This window comes from Olea europaea, chromosome 14, assembly GCF_002742605.1.
Source record: "Olea europaea var. sylvestris chromosome 14, O_europaea_v1, whole genome shotgun sequence".
Lineage (NCBI taxonomy): Eukaryota > Viridiplantae > Streptophyta > Magnoliopsida > Lamiales > Oleaceae > Olea > Olea europaea.
In genome coordinates, this window is record NC_036250.1 from 225,644 (window position 1) to 244,249 (window position 18,606).

Here is an 18,606-nt window from a genome sequence, read left to right on the forward strand (position 1 = left end):
TAACACTTTGAACGATTTTTCATGGAAAGGATTAATATAATCGTGAAGGTAACTTAACGCACTAAATCATAGTAGTCTAGATGCAATGTGAGAATGCCATTTGTTGCATTTATTTTGCATGTTGGTCTAGTTTCTTCATTATTTTCTACTTCCCACCTACCCAAATCAATGTCAGTGAAGCAACGTGCATGTAATCAAGACTTTTCTACATGATTATATTGTAACTAAAAACATTCTCTTTTTACATGGGCCTAGGATTCCCATGTCTAGCCTCGTCTGATAAATATCTCATTTGCAAATGTGGTTTATCGCTTACTTATTGATCGAAGGTTGAGTAAAATCTTAACTTTCGTTGGAAGAAATATAAAATATTAGATGAAGGGAATGTGTAAATGTCATGGAAAACTTTAGGTTTATTAGATGGAACCATTTGGTAGCAAATTATGATAGCCCGTTGGTAGGGAATTGTGACCAATGTCCAATGAGGGACAAGGTGCAGATTTTATATGATATTTGTTAGCCAGACTTTGTACATGCATGATATACTAGCACCAGATCCTCATTCAAACCTAGAGTTCTTTCAGTTGCTCTGATATTATTCGCCAAACTGAATGAAAAACTTGTGAAAAATTGAGAGTGCTCATATTAGATGAGGGGTTGTGTGTCATACTCCTAATCAAGTCCATGCAATATAGAGTCGAGTATATATATATATATATATAAACATATACATGTACATATTGATTTGGCCTTTGTTATTGAGTTGTATTCAGCATATTGATTTAATAAAAGGAAGTTTATTTCGAAGATTTGCCTGCATCATGCACTTTTTCTTGGATACGTGCATCTCTATAGGCTTCCTGCTAGTAATTCTAATATCAATTATGGTAAATAGTTCTTACTACAATTTCTCATTTGGTAATTGGAAATATAGGTCCTGCAAGGCTGCACATTCTATAGAAGAAAAATGATAGTTTACACAGCCATGATAAGATAAACAGTGCTTGTTTACGCACTTTTCTAAGTGATGAAATAAACCTATCATAAACATCATATCGTGGCATGCTGTTGGACAATTCTCTTCAAAAAATGACAAAAGGCAGTGAGTAGATAATTCGATACAGAAAGGTCAAACATCCATATGACAATACGATTAAATCTTCTCTTAACACTACTGTAACTGTTTTCCTGTTGTGCATGGTTGTTGATATTTTATTTAATCCTACCTCTTCAATCACTTGGATATTGCATTGTATTGAATGGAAAGAAGTGTAAAATTGACGCACCGTGCTAACTTCTCGTGTTGGATATATATGAAGCTTCACAATTTATTCTGTCCAAGAAGTCGTGCCAGATATCTCTTTTTTTCTAACTACCAATCGGCTTCCTTATGTTTTCCCTCCTTTCTTCTGCACTTCTTCGGTTCTTCCACTCTCTGCGCGTTGTTTGTGATAACAGAGAACTGGTATTTTAGTAGTAGCTTCTACCAATAATGTTATTGAGATTTTTTACTGAAAGAAATTAGTCGTGAGAAGATATGCAGACCACTTTTGTTTCACCAGATCTGTTTGTCATTGTCTACTTAAGATACCAAAACTCATTCATGCGCACTTCATCTGACCTTCATTCAACCACATCTTTTGATTTCTGGATTGTTATATGAGTGATATCAGTGCATGGTTTCTGATTGACTTATAAATGTCACTGTATAGGGTTAGATGCACTGTCTATTTTTGGGGAAATTGCATGCTGTTACTGGAAGATTTTCTGATTCTGATTTTGATTCCAACATTTGCAAATCTGCCACATAAAGTGTATAGTTTTACACAAAAACATGGGAATCAAATAAATACGGTATAATCCTCGTGAACTGGGGATATATACCTAGTGATACCCTGCTGCTAAAAGTTGGAAGTGCAGATACAGTATTTATCACCCTTCTAGAAAGGACTTCTTGAGCCAAAGAATGATTGGATAAAATCATGTTTCTTCACCTGAATCATATAATCAAATGGATCATTTTAGCCATATTACCACATGTATTTTATTTGTGTGCACTTCTGATGTAGGATGAATAAGAAAGAAAGAAGAAGGAACGGGGAGGAGAAACAGAGAGAAGGGAGAAGAGGAAAAGAAACCAGAGGAAGAAAGGGGAGGGAGAAAACGGCTGCAAGCCACCAAAAAATATTTCAATTCTAAATCATCATCAACTGTCTCAAATGAGAAATAAAACAGAAATAAATAGCAGAATATAAACCCTAAAGAGAAGGGCTTGGGCCAAACCCACTAAACAAGCCCAATAACGAAAACATAAACAATAGTCCAAATAAAATATAACTAATAGTCCAAATAGAAAATAAATAATAAATGGATGTCCGCATCAACTTCTCATTAAATTTATAGAACCAGAACGAAAACCCATGCATGGTGGAGATGCCTTGTTTTTATGTGGCTATATCGTGTATTAAAGCATCCTTATTCAACAACTCTGCAGTTTTTGGTAGCTTTGTAATTTTAACTCTTTAATGCACTTGCACTATTGTGGCAGCCAGTTGGGTTAGGAAAAATTGCAAAGCTGATCAATGCAGGGAAGATAGATTCTTCGGAGTTGATAACAATGAAAACTCTCAAGGCACGTATGAGTTTCTGATATGACTTCATACCTTGCATTCTTCACTTGGCTATCTGATACTTACACATCATTGTCATTACAAATAGGATGCAGGTGCAATAGGGAAGCAAATTAGAGATGGAGTTCGACTGATGGGCCGTGGGGCTGAACATATACAATGGCCAATCCATCTTGAGGTTATCCAGATCTTCTTGTCAGTTTTGGGTTCATTTTTATTATGTTTCTCCTAGGTTGAATCTATTATTTTCTAATCCGTTTCAATTTAATATATTCTTTTGCATCACACCTTTCTACTGGAGGAACAAGTATCTTTACTCAATCTCAACGAATATATCATATCATGAAATTTCTTGTAGCCTTGAATTGCTGCTTATAAAATCGTGTTTATAGGTGTCAAGGGTCACTGTCAGGGCAAAAGCAGCAGTCGAAGCTGCTGGTGAAGCTGCTGGTGGGTCCGTAAGGAGGGTGTATTACAATAAACTGGGCTTCCGGGCATTGCTAAAACCGGAGTGGTTCGAGAAGAAGGGCAGATTGCTCCCTAAAGCAGCAAGGCCTCCACCAAAACAGAAAGATAAAGTAGATAGTATTGGACGTCTGCCTGCCCCTACCAAACCAATTCCTCTGATGCACGAAGAGAAAGAGCCAATCTCCGCTTAAACGACCTGACGTTTACTTTAGCCGTTGTAGAGCTCGATGATTGCTACACGAACAAATTGTCTTCAAACAGTAATTTGAGTTGAGCCTGTTTCTGTTCGTCTTGTGCTTGCTGACTGGAAATAAAATTTTCTTGTTTTGTGAGTCACCATTTCGTATAACTACTTTGGCATCTTTTGTATGGTTTGGTGCAAATATATAGCAATTTAGCACATCCCAAAAATGGAAATCTCAGAGTCTGCTAAGGATGATTTCTTGCAAAAAAAAAAAATTTGGATTGGAGAAACTGAACTTGGTCGCGTCTGATTTGATCGCGATTCGCCAAAAATTGGTGAGGTGTAAAGGAACCAAAAATGCCCACGCCAACCAAAATTGCTAATATTTGCAGAAAATACAATTCCATGAAGTTTACAAGAAGCTTAAAAAGTTGCATGATCATTCAACATGCTGATCAAATTCAATTCCATGAGCAAATAAACTATTTTAATATTTTTTGAGCATAAATATCTCCAATTTAATGTTATTTTAGAGATAGGGATTAAAATCTAAATTTTAATGTAAGTTAAAGTTAATAATTAATTTTAACCACATATTTCATAAGATTTACAACTCTTCAACCACAAATTTCATCAATTTTACTTGACCGTCGACGTAGCAGTTTATCCTGCCCACTCCAGACTGTTAGATATAACATGATATATTCCACCTATATAAATAAATTGCGTATAAAGGAAGAAAACCATCAAACATTCATAAATCTATTTTCAACAGTTGCAGGAAAATATCTTATTTTCTGGGGTCACACAACAACGTTCAAATGTCAAGACAGCCAAAAGTATATGTCACAAAAGATGGATGCATTGTAACAGTAAGCAACCTAAATACTTGATATTTTATTGATTTCTAAAGAATATAAAATACAAGAACGTGTAATTTCTCCTGTAAAGCTAAAAATAAATAAATAGACCTAATTTGGATCCACACAAGTTCACCGGAAATTTCAAATTTATTTGGAAAAAGGTTTAGTTTGTCGTTCGGATCCATTCAGAATTAGGGGGGCAGGGGAGAAAAAGTAAAGCTCAAGCTGATGTAGAGAGTGCAATGCATAATGATTTGTATGCATTGACACAATGCTTGAATTTCTCTTCTGCATCTGCCTGCCAAAAGTAATACATTTATGATAATAACACCTCCAATCGGAACATGTAATTGGGATAACAAGCACTGGACACGAAGATAAACAAGATTTTAACTTCTTTTTCTTCCTTAATACTGTCCAGCCCCAGCACAGATCCATTAATAATGAGGAATTTTTATAACAGTAGTCTAGTTAAAAATAAGTGCAGCCACGAATTCTAATCCAATTTGAAAATAGCCCATGAAGCCCTAGCCCAAAATTTAAGCTGATGTAAACTAATTTTCCTGAAAATCTCAAGAATTAATGATTTCATCAAGGAAAAACAAGAATATTTACAGAAGAGAAAAAAAAATTCACCCTTATTGTCGAAGAATAACAGAAATTATTCTATCACCAAATTTCTCAATTTTACAAAGAAATGACATTTCCGGCGTTCATAGATCTTAATGTCTTCCTCTACTCCATTGACAAAAAATCTAAATAATGAAACCGAAAACTACAGAAACCATGGACATTTTCATGTTTCAAAAATTCTGTTGAAGGTTAAGTGTAACTTTCTAAAGTGTGAACAATATTAAACGAGATCTCATCAAGAAAATAAAATTAGATTCAGCAATAATGATTTTTATCCAATATAGAGCAAGATTTGAATAGGTAATACATAGTATTGTATTAAATTATTGTTTAGGTGACATTATTCTCTTATTTTTAGAAAAATTATCTCACCCTGAAATCTAGTTCTAGTTTCATCGCTTATCATGGTAGATTTGAGCAGCTATAATAAGTTGTTTAAAAATTAAAACTAAATTGTTGTATATTAAGTTAATAACCAAAATTTAGTACAATGACGATTGGGACCAATAATGCAATTTCACTTCAACTAATCTTTGGTTTCCAAGTATGATTGAACTTTTTTTTTTAATCGGAAAAGTTACTTATTTTAAACTTATCTTTTATAGCAACTTACTTATTCTAGTTAAATGAAAAATATTATATACGTTGAAACGTACTTGTCATTTAATGACTTATTTTGTTACCTATGAATTAATTTTAGGTTAACTTACTTAGATTTAGGTCCCATCAAATTCCTACGTCTGCCCTTCATTCAATGCACCTTGTTGAATATGCTAGACGAGTTTACGATTAACATTGGACTTCTTTAAAATAGATTATTCCTTGATAGCCATATATAGCAGCATGTATTATGAGATATGATTGTAATTTATATATGGTAAATAGGCTAATTAGTTCTTATAGAAAACTTACCAAAATTGCTGTAATTCTTAGCTTTATAGGAGTGTATTTCCTTGATTGAAAAGGGGACGAGAAACCAATTTAACATGGTATTAGAGCCCTCTTACATTCTTCAAAGTATCATCTCGGTTTTGAATTCTTATAGAAAATACCTCGGCCTTGGGCTGTCGGAATACGCATTAGAGGTAGCAATTTGGAGAGAGTAAAGGGCAGTCGGTGGTCAGGAATTGGTTGCCAGTGTCTTCTAGTTGTCGGACTATCCGTGGCCGATTTTTTTAGGTTACGGCTTTCGGGGTTTCTTGGTATGATTTTCTTCATTTGGAAGTCGCTGCTCTTGGAGTTATTGAGTGGGGGGGCCTTCCAGTCGACTCTCTCTTCTTGGCGGTGGATCGACAAATCCATTTTTTTCTTGGATTTTTCTTGGTGAACGATGATTGGCGGGAGATATTGATTCTGGCAGGTATATTCCCGTTATTTCATTACTGGGCTTTATTGGGCTATATAACATTTTTGTCTGGACATTCTATTATTGGGCCTTGTTGGGTGCATTGGATTTATTTATTGTTTGATATTGGATTTTGGAATGTGTTTGGATTTAATTGTGGAGGAAAGATAACTTTCAGTTTTGAGCTCAACTAATTTAGCTGGACTTGATATTTTATCTGAATTGAGTTATTCAATCTTTAAATTTCACCATGTCCGGAGAAAATTCAATTATTCTTTTTAATGGAAAAAATTACTCAAGTTGGGAATTTCAGTTCAGGATGTTTGTGAAAGGGAAAGAATTATGGGGTCATTTGGATGGGTCTTCTAAGGCTCCGACTGATATCAAAGAACTTAGTTCATAGGAAAGTAAAGATGCCAAGATTGCTTCTTAGCTACTGAGTTTTGTTGAACCACATATGGTCAACAATCTTCGTTCGTTCACTACTGATAAAGAAATGTGGGATTACCTTAGGCGTGTTTACTATCAAGACAATTCTGCCAGGAAGTTCCAATTGGAATTAGAAATTGCTAACTATAAACAGAGTAATCTTTCTGTTGATCAATTCTATGCTGGATTCCTTAATCTATGGAGTGAATATTTTGGAATAGTTTATTCCAAGGTTCCCAATGAAGCTTTAGCTCAAGTTGTCCATGCTGAAAGTCAAAGAAATCAATTTTTGATAAAGCTGAGATCAGAATTTGAGACTACAAGGGCTGCTTTACTGATCCGTACTCCTGTTCCCTCTATGGACATATGCTTGGGAGAATTATTACGTGAAGAACAATGTTTTGCCACTCAACTCGGAATAATCGAAGATTCAGTGACTACTGAGATGGTTGATGTGGCATATGCTGCTCAAGGGAAAAATGAAAACTTAGATAGAGTGCTACAGTTGCAAGGAGTTTGGACATATTGCAAAGAATTGCAGTAAGAAATTTTGTAGTTACTGCAAAAAGGATGGGCATATCATTAAAGATTGTCGCCTGTGACCTCAGAATAGACAAGGCCCAACCTATCGCACCGCTATCCAGTCCAATTCAGCTGTTGTCTCCTCCGCTTTTTCAGCTACTCTTACACCTGAAATGGTTCAACAGATGATTGTTTCTGCTTTTTCTGCTCTTGGTCTTCAAGGTAAGAAAAATCTAATTGCTGCTCCTTGGTTGGTCGATTCTGCAGCCTCAAATCATATGACAGGTAGTATAGAAGCTCTACATGACATTCGTAAGTATAAAGGTGATCAACATATTCAAATTGCCAAAGGGAGTACTCTTCCTATTATTGCAATTGGAAATTTGGGATCTTCTTTCACCAATGTATTTGTGTCATCAGAATTATCTACGAATTTAATTTCTGTTGGACAATTGGTAGATGATAATTGTGAAATTTGTTTTAATCGGAGTGGTTGTTGTGTGCAGGATCAAGCGTCGAGGAAAGTGATCGCGAAGGGGCCTAAAGTGGGACGTTTATTTCCTCTTCAGTTTTCCATTTTTGATTTCTGCTATTGTTAGTGATAGTAATGCTTGGCATAAGAAATTGGGACATCCTAATTCTAATGTTTTGACTTATCTATTAAAGACTGGTTATTTGGGCAATAAAAATTCATTTCCTTAAGTGTCTTCTGATTGCAATTCTTGTAAACTTGGTAAATGCAGATCTTTACCTTTTCCTTCGCATGGTAGTCGAGCTTCCACATGTTTTGAGATTATTCATACTGATATATGGGGTGTAAATCCTATACTTTCGCATGCTCAATATATGTATTTCGTAACATTTATTGATGATTATAGTCGTTTCACTTGGGTCTATTTCCTTCGATCTAAAACTGATGTGTTCTCCATCTTTAAGAACTTTGTTGCTTTTGTTGAGACTCAATTTTCAACTAGAATTAAGATACTTCGTTCTGACTGTGGAGGGGAATATATGTCCAACAATTTCCAAGAATATCTAAAAACAAAAGGGATTCTCTCCCAACGATCTTGTCCTTACACTCCCCAACAAAATGGGGTTGCTGAGCGTAAAAATCGTCATCTTCTGGATGTTGTTCGTACTTTATTAATTGAATCATCCCTGCCCCCTAGACTTTGGATCGAAGCTTTATCGACAGCTGCTTATTTGATTAATCGTCTTCCCTATCCAACTTTACAATTTGACTCTCCGTACTCTCGATTGTTTAATGTTGCACCCGAGTATGATTCACTTCATTTATTTGGGTGTGTCTGTTTTGTTCATTTACCTTTTATCGAACGTCACAAACTTACTACTCATGCTGCTAGATGTGCATTCCTCGGGTATAGTAATGCACACAAAGGGTTTGTGTGTTATGACGCAGATGCTAACAAAATTCGTATTTCTCGAAATGTGGTTTTCTTTGACAATCAATATTTCTTCCAGTCTCGTGTTGTTCATGATTCTGCCTCTATTCAACTCCCTAAGTTTGATGATATGTCTTGTAATGTTGAGCGCTTTAAGCCCGAATTTGTATATCAACGACGTCCTCCACTACCACCTTCGGACACTAAACCGTCGCCCGATCCCATCATCATTGAACCTCGACAATCATCTCGAGTCTCACGCTCTCCAGATAAGTATGGGTTTCCACATATTGCTAATCAGGCTACTCTTGATACTACTACCGTGCCCAAATCTTACTCTCAAGCTTCTATTCATGCTTGTTGGCGGAAAGCTATGCAGGAAGAACTTCAGGCACTTCAGGATAATCATACTTGGGACATCGTTCCATGTCCTGATGGGATAAAACTTCTTGGATGCAAATGGGTATATACAATTAAACTTCGGCCTGATGGTACTATAGAGAGATATAAAGCCCGAAAAAGTAGCTCTTGGGAACTGTAAGGAGTATGGTCTTGATTATGAGAAGACCTTCACACCTGTTGCAAAGATGACTACGGTGAGGACTATTATGGCTATAGCTGCTTCTAGAGGATGGACTCTCCGGCAGATGGACGTGAAAAATGCATTTTTACATGGTGATTTGAAGGAGGAAATATATATGAGTCCTCCTCTTGATATGTTCTCTCACTCTTCTACTGAGGTTTGTCGGTTGAGGCGCTCTTTATATGGATTGAAACGGGCACCACGTGCTTGGTTTGAAAAGTTCCGTACTACTTTGCTGGATTTTCATTTCACTCAAGAGTCAGTTTGATTCCTTCTTGTTTCTTAAAACCACTACCTCAGGTCTTGTTGTGCTTTTAGTATATGTGGATGATATTGTCATCACAGGTTCCAACATTCAATCGATTGTGCAACTTCAGCAGCATCTTAACACCACTTTTCATATGAAAGATCTTGGTTCTCTACAGTATTTTCTTAGTCTTCAGGTTCATTCCTATCCTAATGGTTTGCTTCTACATCAACACAAGTATACCCAAGAGATTCTCTTCTCAGTTGGCCTTCAATCTAGAAATTCCGTACTTACACCTTTGGAAGTCAATATCAAGCTCAGCCAAGTTGATGGGGAACTTTTATCGAATCCATCCTTATATCGACAGCTTGTAGGGAGTTTGAACTATTTGACAATTACTCGACCCGATATTTCTTTTGCTGTACAACAATTCAGTCAGTTTATGAAAGCTCCACGACAACCACATTTAGTAGCCGTACGAAGAATTCTTCGTTGCCTCAAGGGTACCTTTGGTCGAGGGTTGTTTTTCTCTACAGGGAATCCTTTACAGTTAAAAGGTTACAGCGATGTTGATTGGGCTGGTTGTATAGAGATTTGACGTTCAGTTACTGGTTGGTGCATGTTTCTTGGTGATGCAATTACATCTTGGAAGAGTAAGAAGCAAGATCGGGTCTCAAAGTCCTCTACCGAATGTGAGTATCGTGCTATGTCTTCTGCATGCTCAGAGATTGTGTGGCTTAGAGGTTTGCTAGGTGAACTTGGTATCTCTCAATTTGCTCCTACTCCGCTTTATACTGATAACACCAGTGCTATTCAGATTGCTGCCAATCCTGTATTTCATGAGTGCACCAACCATATTGAAGTAGATTGTCACTCTATCCGTGAAGCCCTTGATCAACATGTGATTACACTTCCTCACGTCTCCACTGAACATCAAACTGCTGATGTTTTTACCAAGGCCCTATCTCATCATCGTCATCAATTCATGATTGACAAATTGATGTTTTTTGATCGACCCGCATCAATTTGAGGGGGGATGTTAGCCATATATAGCAGTATGTATTATGAGATATGATTGTAATTTATACATGGTAAATAGGCTAATTAGTTCTTACTATAGTTAGAAAACTTACCAAAATTGCTGTAATTCTTAGCTTTATAGGAGTGTATACCCTCGATTGAAAAGGGGACGAGAAACCAATTTAACATTCCTGAAGTTAAGCCCGCCCTTCAATCTTAAACCAGATTCAATCAGTGCTGTCAGGCAATCAAATTTTATTTAGACAATTAGAAGTGCGATTTAACATTGTATCAAATTGTATCCTTGAGGCATTAAGCACATGCTTGGTACCCTATATTTATTAGAACAATACAATCCATAATAAGCTTTTAGCTTCTTTATCTTTCTTAATCGCTTATCAGTGCTGTCCAATCCACTTTACCATTACCAAACACTCCATAAATACTCAATATGCTAATACTAAACAAAAATATGCACACAATATTATCAAACTCATTTAAGTTTTATAAACAAAACCTAAATAGTACTGATGCAAATGTTTGTTAGGGTGTATTCATGACTAATTAATATTCTTAGAAAGAGAAACATATAGTTGAATGATTAATGATAATGAAACTGACCTGTGAAGGACCTTGATGCTTGTCAGGATGCCACTTCAAAGCTGACGAGCGAAAGCTACACGAAAGAAATATTTCCATGGATTCTTAACAAATTTGACATTTAACTTGTAATGTATCACTGGAACATGCAGAGCATGTTTGCCTAAGCCTCAAAATTTGACTTATGAGTACATGAGTAAGTTCTAAAATATTTTTATTTATTTTGGTCTAAGATGGAGACAAATCTCATTATTTTGACAATAGAGTAAGAGTGAGTTACTTTCAAAATAAATAACTTATTGTATTTTAAAGAAACATAAGCACGTTTAGCTAAACTTAGAAAATTTACTTGTAGCTAATAATAGCTTAAATACACATTTTATTGATCAAAATGGGAATAAGTTGCTTACTTTGGCAGTAAGATACATTTTACGTTCAAATTAGTAATATTTACACTTTTAAAACATAAAATCAGGAAAATATTTACTTATCCAAAATGTTTGGGAATAAATAGTTACGTTTAAGTAACTTTCACATATTTAGATATGCCAAACATGCCTTTGGAAACAAAAAAGTTACTCAAAAGTAAATTTATTTATTATTATTATTTTTTTCAAGATTAATACACAGAACACAGCAATGAGAACACTCACGCAGTCTTGACGTCCTCGATCTTCAAAGGTCCAGCTGGGGGTAAACCAAGAGTTATCCTATCTGAATATGTTCCTACAATGGTAGAACCGGAAGTGAATTCCGTCCCACCTTTAGTATCGTGTTCTTCGTATCTTCTGTTATTCCAGCTAAAATTTTCCCTCCAGTCAAATCCCATTTCCCAAGGTTTAAAGGTCCAAGTGAAGCATCTTTTCCCGAAAGTTGCCTGAAATATTCTCTCAGGGTGCGCATCAAAATCTTCGAACATATTATCCCTACGAAGCTTACCTGAAATTTGCGCGAAAAGGAACCAATTTACTATCTCAGATTCAACTACCCTCAATATCTTATTAAGAATTAATTCAAAGTGTTCCAACTTATTATAAAAGTACAATCCTGCAAATTATTAACCATCTTTCTGACCCCTTGAATTACCACAATCGTATTATGCACAAATGAGTTCCCTCAAAAGAACAAAAAGCAAGAATAAAATGCACAAGTTTTCGTCCATAAATAGAATAAACTAACTGGAAGTCATTAGAGATAGATATGCATATCATCTATTATAAATATTCACTCGACCAATTCTCCACAGGAGCTATTTAAACTTGATAAGATAAAAGCTATGGAATAACAATTAAATAACTAAATTGTGATTTGAAGAACTTCATTCAGCGTCTAAATTCTACAAAATAATGAAATCAGGGGCTTCAAAGCAATTAGAAATTATTCTCTCTGTCTACAATTGAATTACTTCATTTCCTTATTTGTATGCCATAAATATGTCCTGTTCCCAGAAATCATTTTCTTTCCATAAACGCCCTTGCATAGAATGAGATGGACAAGGATTCTTTTTCCTTAGTTCAAGGGTAAAACTGAAAAATTAAATCAGATATTCACCTTTTCAACTCACACCTAAAAATGTGTGCACCATTTCAAATCACAACATTCTACAACAGATGAAGAATAACTTGCAGAGATAGGAAGATGGTGCATGACTTCTTCATTCTCCCTGGATCTTTCCATGTTCACCTCCCATCTCCAGAAAATCCATCCAATGATTCGACTTGACATAGTTCACCCCGCTTATAAAGCTGCTCACACTAAATATTTCAAGCTGCTTTTTGTCTCACCAGGTATCACTTACTAACGGTTGTTTGCCTTAGGTTTACTGTCTTGTCTTTTGGCCCCTAATAGTAGTCCATATTAGCATCCTGATTTATACAGACATATATTTCTTAATTTGAATTCATTTTTACTTTTGCATTATTTTCGTCAAACATCTGTCTACATTAATGTCATTTAGAAATCTGTGATGCGTCGGTGAACTATGCATATACACAGGCTATATAGGCGACCAGGCTTAAAATTGCTCCTTTAATCTCTCGCAATTCATATACTAAAACACATCACTGCAGTTTGGACTTGTACCAATATTAACATAGTCCACGTATTTGAACTAGTTACACAATTCTTAAGTTACACGATTCTTACTCAGGTTTTACATACTGTGCTAGCTTCGAGATCTTGAAATGATTAGTTTGATGGTGGTCTTGAGGTTGATGGTTTCAAGAAAAAACTGTCTTATGACAATTCAAAGGGTCCAAGTAATGCTGTTTTCCGTAAAAGAGCATGCTTTATCATCTTATTTGGTTTTCCAAGTTAGCAAGAGAACTTAAAGAGTAAGATTCTTCTACATGATTTTTTAAGGATAAAACAAAGCTCAGCCTTCTAGAATGATAAAATTAGGTTCCTCCAGCAGTGAGCCTGACATAGACATTTGTAAAGAATGAATGTGTAATACGAATGATCCAAACAGAGATTTTTCTTGCAAGTCCTCCAGAAAAACAGTTTAATTTTAACATGAATAACTAGAATAGTGAAAGACAATAATGCTAATTTTAATGGGTCAACAAGGTTGTTGGAGAAAAGATGAACTAACGCTTTATTTTCTTGTGGTAAGCTCTCCTTGCTTGACGAGCAGGCTTTATTCGTGATTTCTTGTTATATTGATCTTCACATTCTGCTTCTATATGATGAAATGTCTCCTTATTTACACAAAACAACACAAGTCAGAAAATCCATATGGATAAAAGAAATCTATAACTGATTAGGAAAAAGGATATTGAAGATAAATAGTGAATTGGAATGTGCATAGCTATTGTATCCATTTGACTTTTCAAAGAATAAAACAGGAAAAATACAGAAGCAGCTGACACTAAATATCTAGACCAGAATCTGCATAAGTCCTTATGTGAAATTTCAACAGCTCTTCACCATTCTTCAACATAGATGAAAATCCATTTACTGTAATCCTAGATATATATTACATCAACCATACAAAAGATAAACTATACGTATACCAGAATACTGTGCGGTTTTGGATTCTTTCTTAGTGAGAAACAATACATGTTCATCGATTAGACACTCATCATGAATTTCAATGAAACTGCAAATGATGATTATTACATCATGGACCATTGGACCTCTTTCCAATTAACTCAACTGACCGTAGTCTAAGTGGGGAACTAAATGTTTTTATGTAAGTACTTTTTCGTCAAATGAAATTTGGCATAAAGAAGAAGTTTTTTGAAGATGGAGTTAACTTTCAATTAAACCAAAGGCGGAGAGAGATTTGTTTTCGCGGGGAAAGCCGTACAAGAACACAACCCGTATTACATGTCAAACGAGAGAACCCTGATTGTGAACAAACTCTCATCTCACCCTCCCAGCTCCTATGGGTAATAAATGTATCTGTCCACACACAAGCATGAATAACAGTACATACACGTGCATATGAATACATAGAAACAGATATACATTAAAGGTATCAGAAATTAGAAAACAAAGTGTCAAATTACAATAAACATATTACATATAAGAAAATATGTGATACAAAAGCATGTCAATCATGTATTTAAATGTACATGATTGACCGGTTGTATACCTCTGCTGTTGATTTGGAACAACCCCCGTTGAAGATAAGATTTTTAAGAGCTTTCTTCGCATCAGCACGCTTTTGTCGTACTGCATATCTTATATAATTCTGAATCAAAATCTTTCAATATCAGAAAAGTTTAAGTAATAAATGTAACACAGGAAAAAAAATATAAAAATAAAAAAATGACTAACTTATTCAAATATCATTGATTCTTAAGGCAAGGAACATTTGATAAATTAGAACTCCAAATTTACACATCAAGATAGACCCAGAAAAGGCTGATCGTCACAAGATATGATGTAAAATCAGATTATATATTTTATTATGTAAGCAACTGAAAATTTCTGATTATGTTAACATGCTTCAAGTGCTAATCCTATCAAGTGAAGACATGTACAGAAGCATGTAAAGCACGGGGTAGGATGAAGTCGGAAGGATAGATAGCCTCCTTTACACAATATCTATCCTTTTCTTTTTTTATAACCATAAACTCAATTATCAAATCATCAATATCTCTAGGTACAAAAAATAACTAAGAAAACCTGTGATGGATTGTTTGCCTTTGATGGTTGTTGACTGCTTACATCCTGCATAGATACTGTATTTGTCAAACTTCACATCTAGAGAGAAAAAATAATACCTATTTCAAACATACCGAAAGGAATGAATAAAAAATAGCTCTCACATACAAACAGAAAATGGCCATCAATTGGCCAATTGGACATATAACAATGGAAAATATCATCAGCAAAAATTGCCCTCTTCCTAATTTACTTTCTCATGAATGAAAGTTAGCTAATCGCACCAAACAGACAAAATAGAGAAGAGATGTTGGATTCCAACTGATTCCATCCGAAGCACTTCAAAAGCAGCAGCAATGCAGACGCAATTAAATTAAGTAACAATTATGATGACGGTAGTCAGTCAAAAGAAATCCATAAAATGCAATAGTTCCAACAAAACATCACATGAAAACGTTTAGATCCTCCCCCATCTCCCTCTCCCTCTCTCTCAAATTCTAAGGATAGCAAAAAAGTTATGTTCTCCCCACAAGAACTCGATCTTGCAACAAATGATTATAATAACTGGCATTATGCAACGAGACATGGTACAGCAGTGAAACTAGTTTAGATATTTATACTGCTAGATGATCCATTAGTGGTCTTGGCCAAATCTAAAGGCAGCTACAGTATAGCCGAGGGAATTTCAGAGCACCAAAATGAGTTGAAATGCTCAATTTTTATCTCTCTTTCTTTCCTAAGAATCCCAATCCTGCACAACTGTCTAGAGCATGCATTTAATATGGAATGGACTAACATAAACTACCCAAAAATTCCCACTCAATAACCAATTTTTTGTCAACAAAATTCCATGAACCATGTATTCCTGATGAGCAAGTAGAAAAACAACTTCCATTTCACCTCTCTTTCGTAGGGATCAAGTGTAACAACATCAAGAGCATGTTGCTTCATGATGTTGTCACATATGACACCCCATTCTACCTCTTCTAATATTAACTTATGACAAATATTAAATAACAGTTAAACGTAGTTCGCACCTTCGTGAATGCCATATCTCACAAAGCAGAAGCATAAATCTACGTGGTCATAAAAATTAACACTCTCACACTTCTGAAAAAATTCTCCTATATTAAATGTAGTATTTTGTTCTCAAGTTCTCACACAGCCGGCTAGCACTTAACAGTTTGTGTTCTGAACGTGAGAACTAAATGTTATCAGTACTTCGGTACAGCACTTTGTGCCATATCATTTAGTTCTTGAGGCTCCGACTAACACCAGCTTCATTACCACCTCTGAAATCCCAAGTCAGATTTGCTAGTCTTTGCGACATAATTGGACACTAATCAGTTGCTTTGAAACACTTAAATTAATGTTGGGAGGTATCGACCATCAAATACACTGGCAATGGGCCACTTCGCCCGAAAATATTTGATATGAAAGAACCAACTTTATTATATACATTTTACATAAAATATCACATATCCAACGTGAAGAGTGTTACAAACTCCTCCAAATAAATACGTAACCAATTCCTTACCCAGCCCACATGCCCTAGCTGAACTGAGTAATAGTGCCATGATGCTGGCTGAAAATATCTGTCCCACCACAATCTGCAGTCTGGACCAACATGATCACCATCAAAATGCGCCAAGACAATTTCCAAAGAGACTTAACAAAATGTTTCAAGTCTTTTGTCACATATTTCTCAAAATATTTGGTCTTTTCGCAACAAACGAATATTATCATATTGTGTTCAATCTACCTAGCTAAGCGTAAACAAAAAAAATGTACATAACCCAGCAAAAATAACCATTTTTTAAAACAACAAAATTCCCGGAATTCAATAAGAATGAATCGATACCTACCTAACATGATAAGGAAAATAAAAAAACAGAAAAGGCACACATACTTAATTGAAATAATTCAACAAGAATGGAAATTTTATGTCTTTAAAATCATATTACAGCAATTTCCAGAATCCGGCAAAAAAAGAAAAAAAATAAAACTTACTGGGTTCCACTTATTCTTCCATTTCTCAAAGGGAACATCAGTAGAATGGAAATTAGCCAAATGGGCTGTTGATGGTGTATCGATCCATGTTGATTGAATAATTGGATTTTTCAATGTCAAAATGTTTCGCCATCTGGGTATTACTTGCATTATATGTAATAGAATAGGGAAAAATTAACCCAAAAAAAATGAAAAAAAGTATACGACGATATGTATATAGATTGAAGGGTCCCTATATACGTCAATTTGTGTTGTTCTCCGACGATTTTGGCTAGCTTTTCGTGAAAGCGCTGTCGCTAAGCAAGCAACGAATTGAAGCACAATCGACTTTCAACCTTGGGTTAGGGGTTGGGTGCTCAAACCGGTTGGACAAAAGGGGACCTGAACCCATCCGGAGTAACATTTATTTGGGCCCACTTTTAGATTTATTTGGGTAGTTTTTCCTAAATTTTGCACAGCCCGTAAGTCCACCGTGGGCTTGACCTCACAACCCGGACCAGCCAAGAAGACAGCCTGTGGACCGGTCCGTTGTGGTTATGGGCCAATTACAGGCCCATAATTTTTCTTGAAGGGCCTAGTGGGTTAGGACTGGTGTTCAATTTAACACATCTATAGACATGCAAGAGTTCAGGGATCTGTACCCAAAAATGTAAGATTATATTGTAATAGTTAGACCGTTTAATTGTCATTAAATAAATATTGGCTATTTATTTTGTTTAAAATATTTATTGCATTTATTTTGTTCATTTATGTATGAGATTGTGTCATCCTTTTTGTGATAATACGAGATGGGTACTTGATTAAATAAGCATAAAGAGATACACTTGTGTTCTGATTGAGAATTGTCTCGTCTAGACCCTTGAACACATATTCACAAATTGTTATGATAAGGTCACTCTACTAGTTGCTAGTTAGTATATGATCTGTCTTAAATGTAATGAGTGAATTTCTATTGTAGTGACTTTAGGTAATGTATTGGATATAACTACTGTATAGAGTTTAATTGTGTAGTGTGATGATGCAAAGAATTAAAGTCCTTGTGACATTCTTATATGTTAAATAAACTCGTAATGGGATAGTGATCATTATACACAAGTTCGAGTATCTTTGATGTTCACATGAGTTAGATAAATTACCTATGCTATGAACTCAGGGTCAAGAGAGTAGTGAACGCATCTTCATCTTTGAAAACTATCACTCTTTAATCGAGTATAAGAGCATGCTTCAGTATTTTTAACTAAAATATAATCTGTATTCAGTAGTTTGTAAAGACTAATAACAATAGATATCGTGACTTCAAGAACGAAAAATCTGTGCTTGAAGTCATGTTTCCAAAGTAGAATAATCACACTTGTGCAGTCTTTGCAAATTGAGCAATATTATAAAATATGGTATATAAAATAACAAAACAACAATCTGTTCATGGCGTCTAAAGTCGAAGAACAAGGCAAATAAGCAAGGACCAAGTCAACACGTAACCTTGCCCATAACGCGCTCTCCTTAAAAAAAAAAACCCTTAAATTTCATCAAATCCAAATTCTTCCAAAACCAAGATG

General features: G+C 35.3%; 2 protein-coding genes across 6 annotated transcripts in view; one reads left to right on the forward strand and one right to left on the reverse strand.

Moving 5' to 3' along the window:
• The window catches only part of LOC111408662 (50S ribosomal protein L15-like), a 7,756-nt gene extending 4,289 nt beyond the window's left edge, over positions 1 to 3,467 (forward strand). The window contains exons 2-4 of the mRNA XM_023038392.1: positions 2,549 to 2,632; positions 2,719 to 2,808; positions 3,023 to 3,467. Coding sequence (XP_022894160.1) covers positions 2,549 to 2,632; positions 2,719 to 2,808; positions 3,023 to 3,289 — 441 coding nt within the window. The 3' untranslated portion in view covers positions 3,290 to 3,467. The remainder of the gene's footprint in view (positions 1 to 2,548; positions 2,633 to 2,718; positions 2,809 to 3,022) is intronic.
• A 578-nt stretch (positions 3,468 to 4,045) lies between these two features.
• On the reverse strand, positions 4,046 to 17,407 carry LOC111408663. Of its 5 annotated transcripts, none has more exons than XR_002705333.1 (8): positions 17,051 to 17,407; positions 15,062 to 15,106; positions 14,526 to 14,624; positions 13,521 to 13,626; positions 11,581 to 11,866; positions 10,949 to 11,003; positions 5,691 to 10,564; positions 4,046 to 4,443 (listed from the first exon to the last, which is right to left on the reverse strand). XR_002705333.1 is itself a non-coding variant. In XM_023038396.1 (8 exons), exons 1-8 carry the CDS (start codon positions 17,086 to 17,088, stop codon positions 4,366 to 4,368), a joined length of 765 nt encoding a protein of 254 aa, XP_022894164.1. In that variant the 5' UTR covers positions 17,089 to 17,220; the 3' UTR covers positions 4,156 to 4,365. The 5 variants fall into 5 exon arrangements, 4 of the variants coding, with proteins under 4 accessions (XP_022894164.1, XP_022894163.1, XP_022894162.1 ...); XM_023038396.1 differs by lacking the exon at positions 5,691 to 10,564 and adding an exon at positions 16,578 to 16,657 and having other exon boundaries at positions 4,156 to 4,443; positions 13,521 to 13,623; positions 14,526 to 14,605; positions 17,051 to 17,220; XM_023038395.1 differs by lacking the exon at positions 5,691 to 10,564 and adding an exon at positions 16,578 to 16,657 and having other exon boundaries at positions 4,156 to 4,443; positions 14,526 to 14,605; positions 17,051 to 17,220.
• Between the last annotated feature and the right edge of the window lie 1,199 nt (positions 17,408 to 18,606).

Coding starts and splice junctions, on each gene's coding strand:
- LOC111408663 (XM_023038393.1), bottom strand. CDS start 17,200: ATGCAAGTAATACCCAGATGGCGAAACATTTTGACATTGAAAAATCCA. Junction 15,107..17,050: donor GGAAGAATAAGTGGAACCCA/GTAAGTTTTATT, acceptor GTATCTATGCAG/GATGTAAGCAGTCAACAACC. Junction 14,625..15,061: donor AGGCAAACAATCCATCACAG/GTTTTCTTAGTT, acceptor ATTTTGATTCAG/AATTATATAAGATATGCAGT.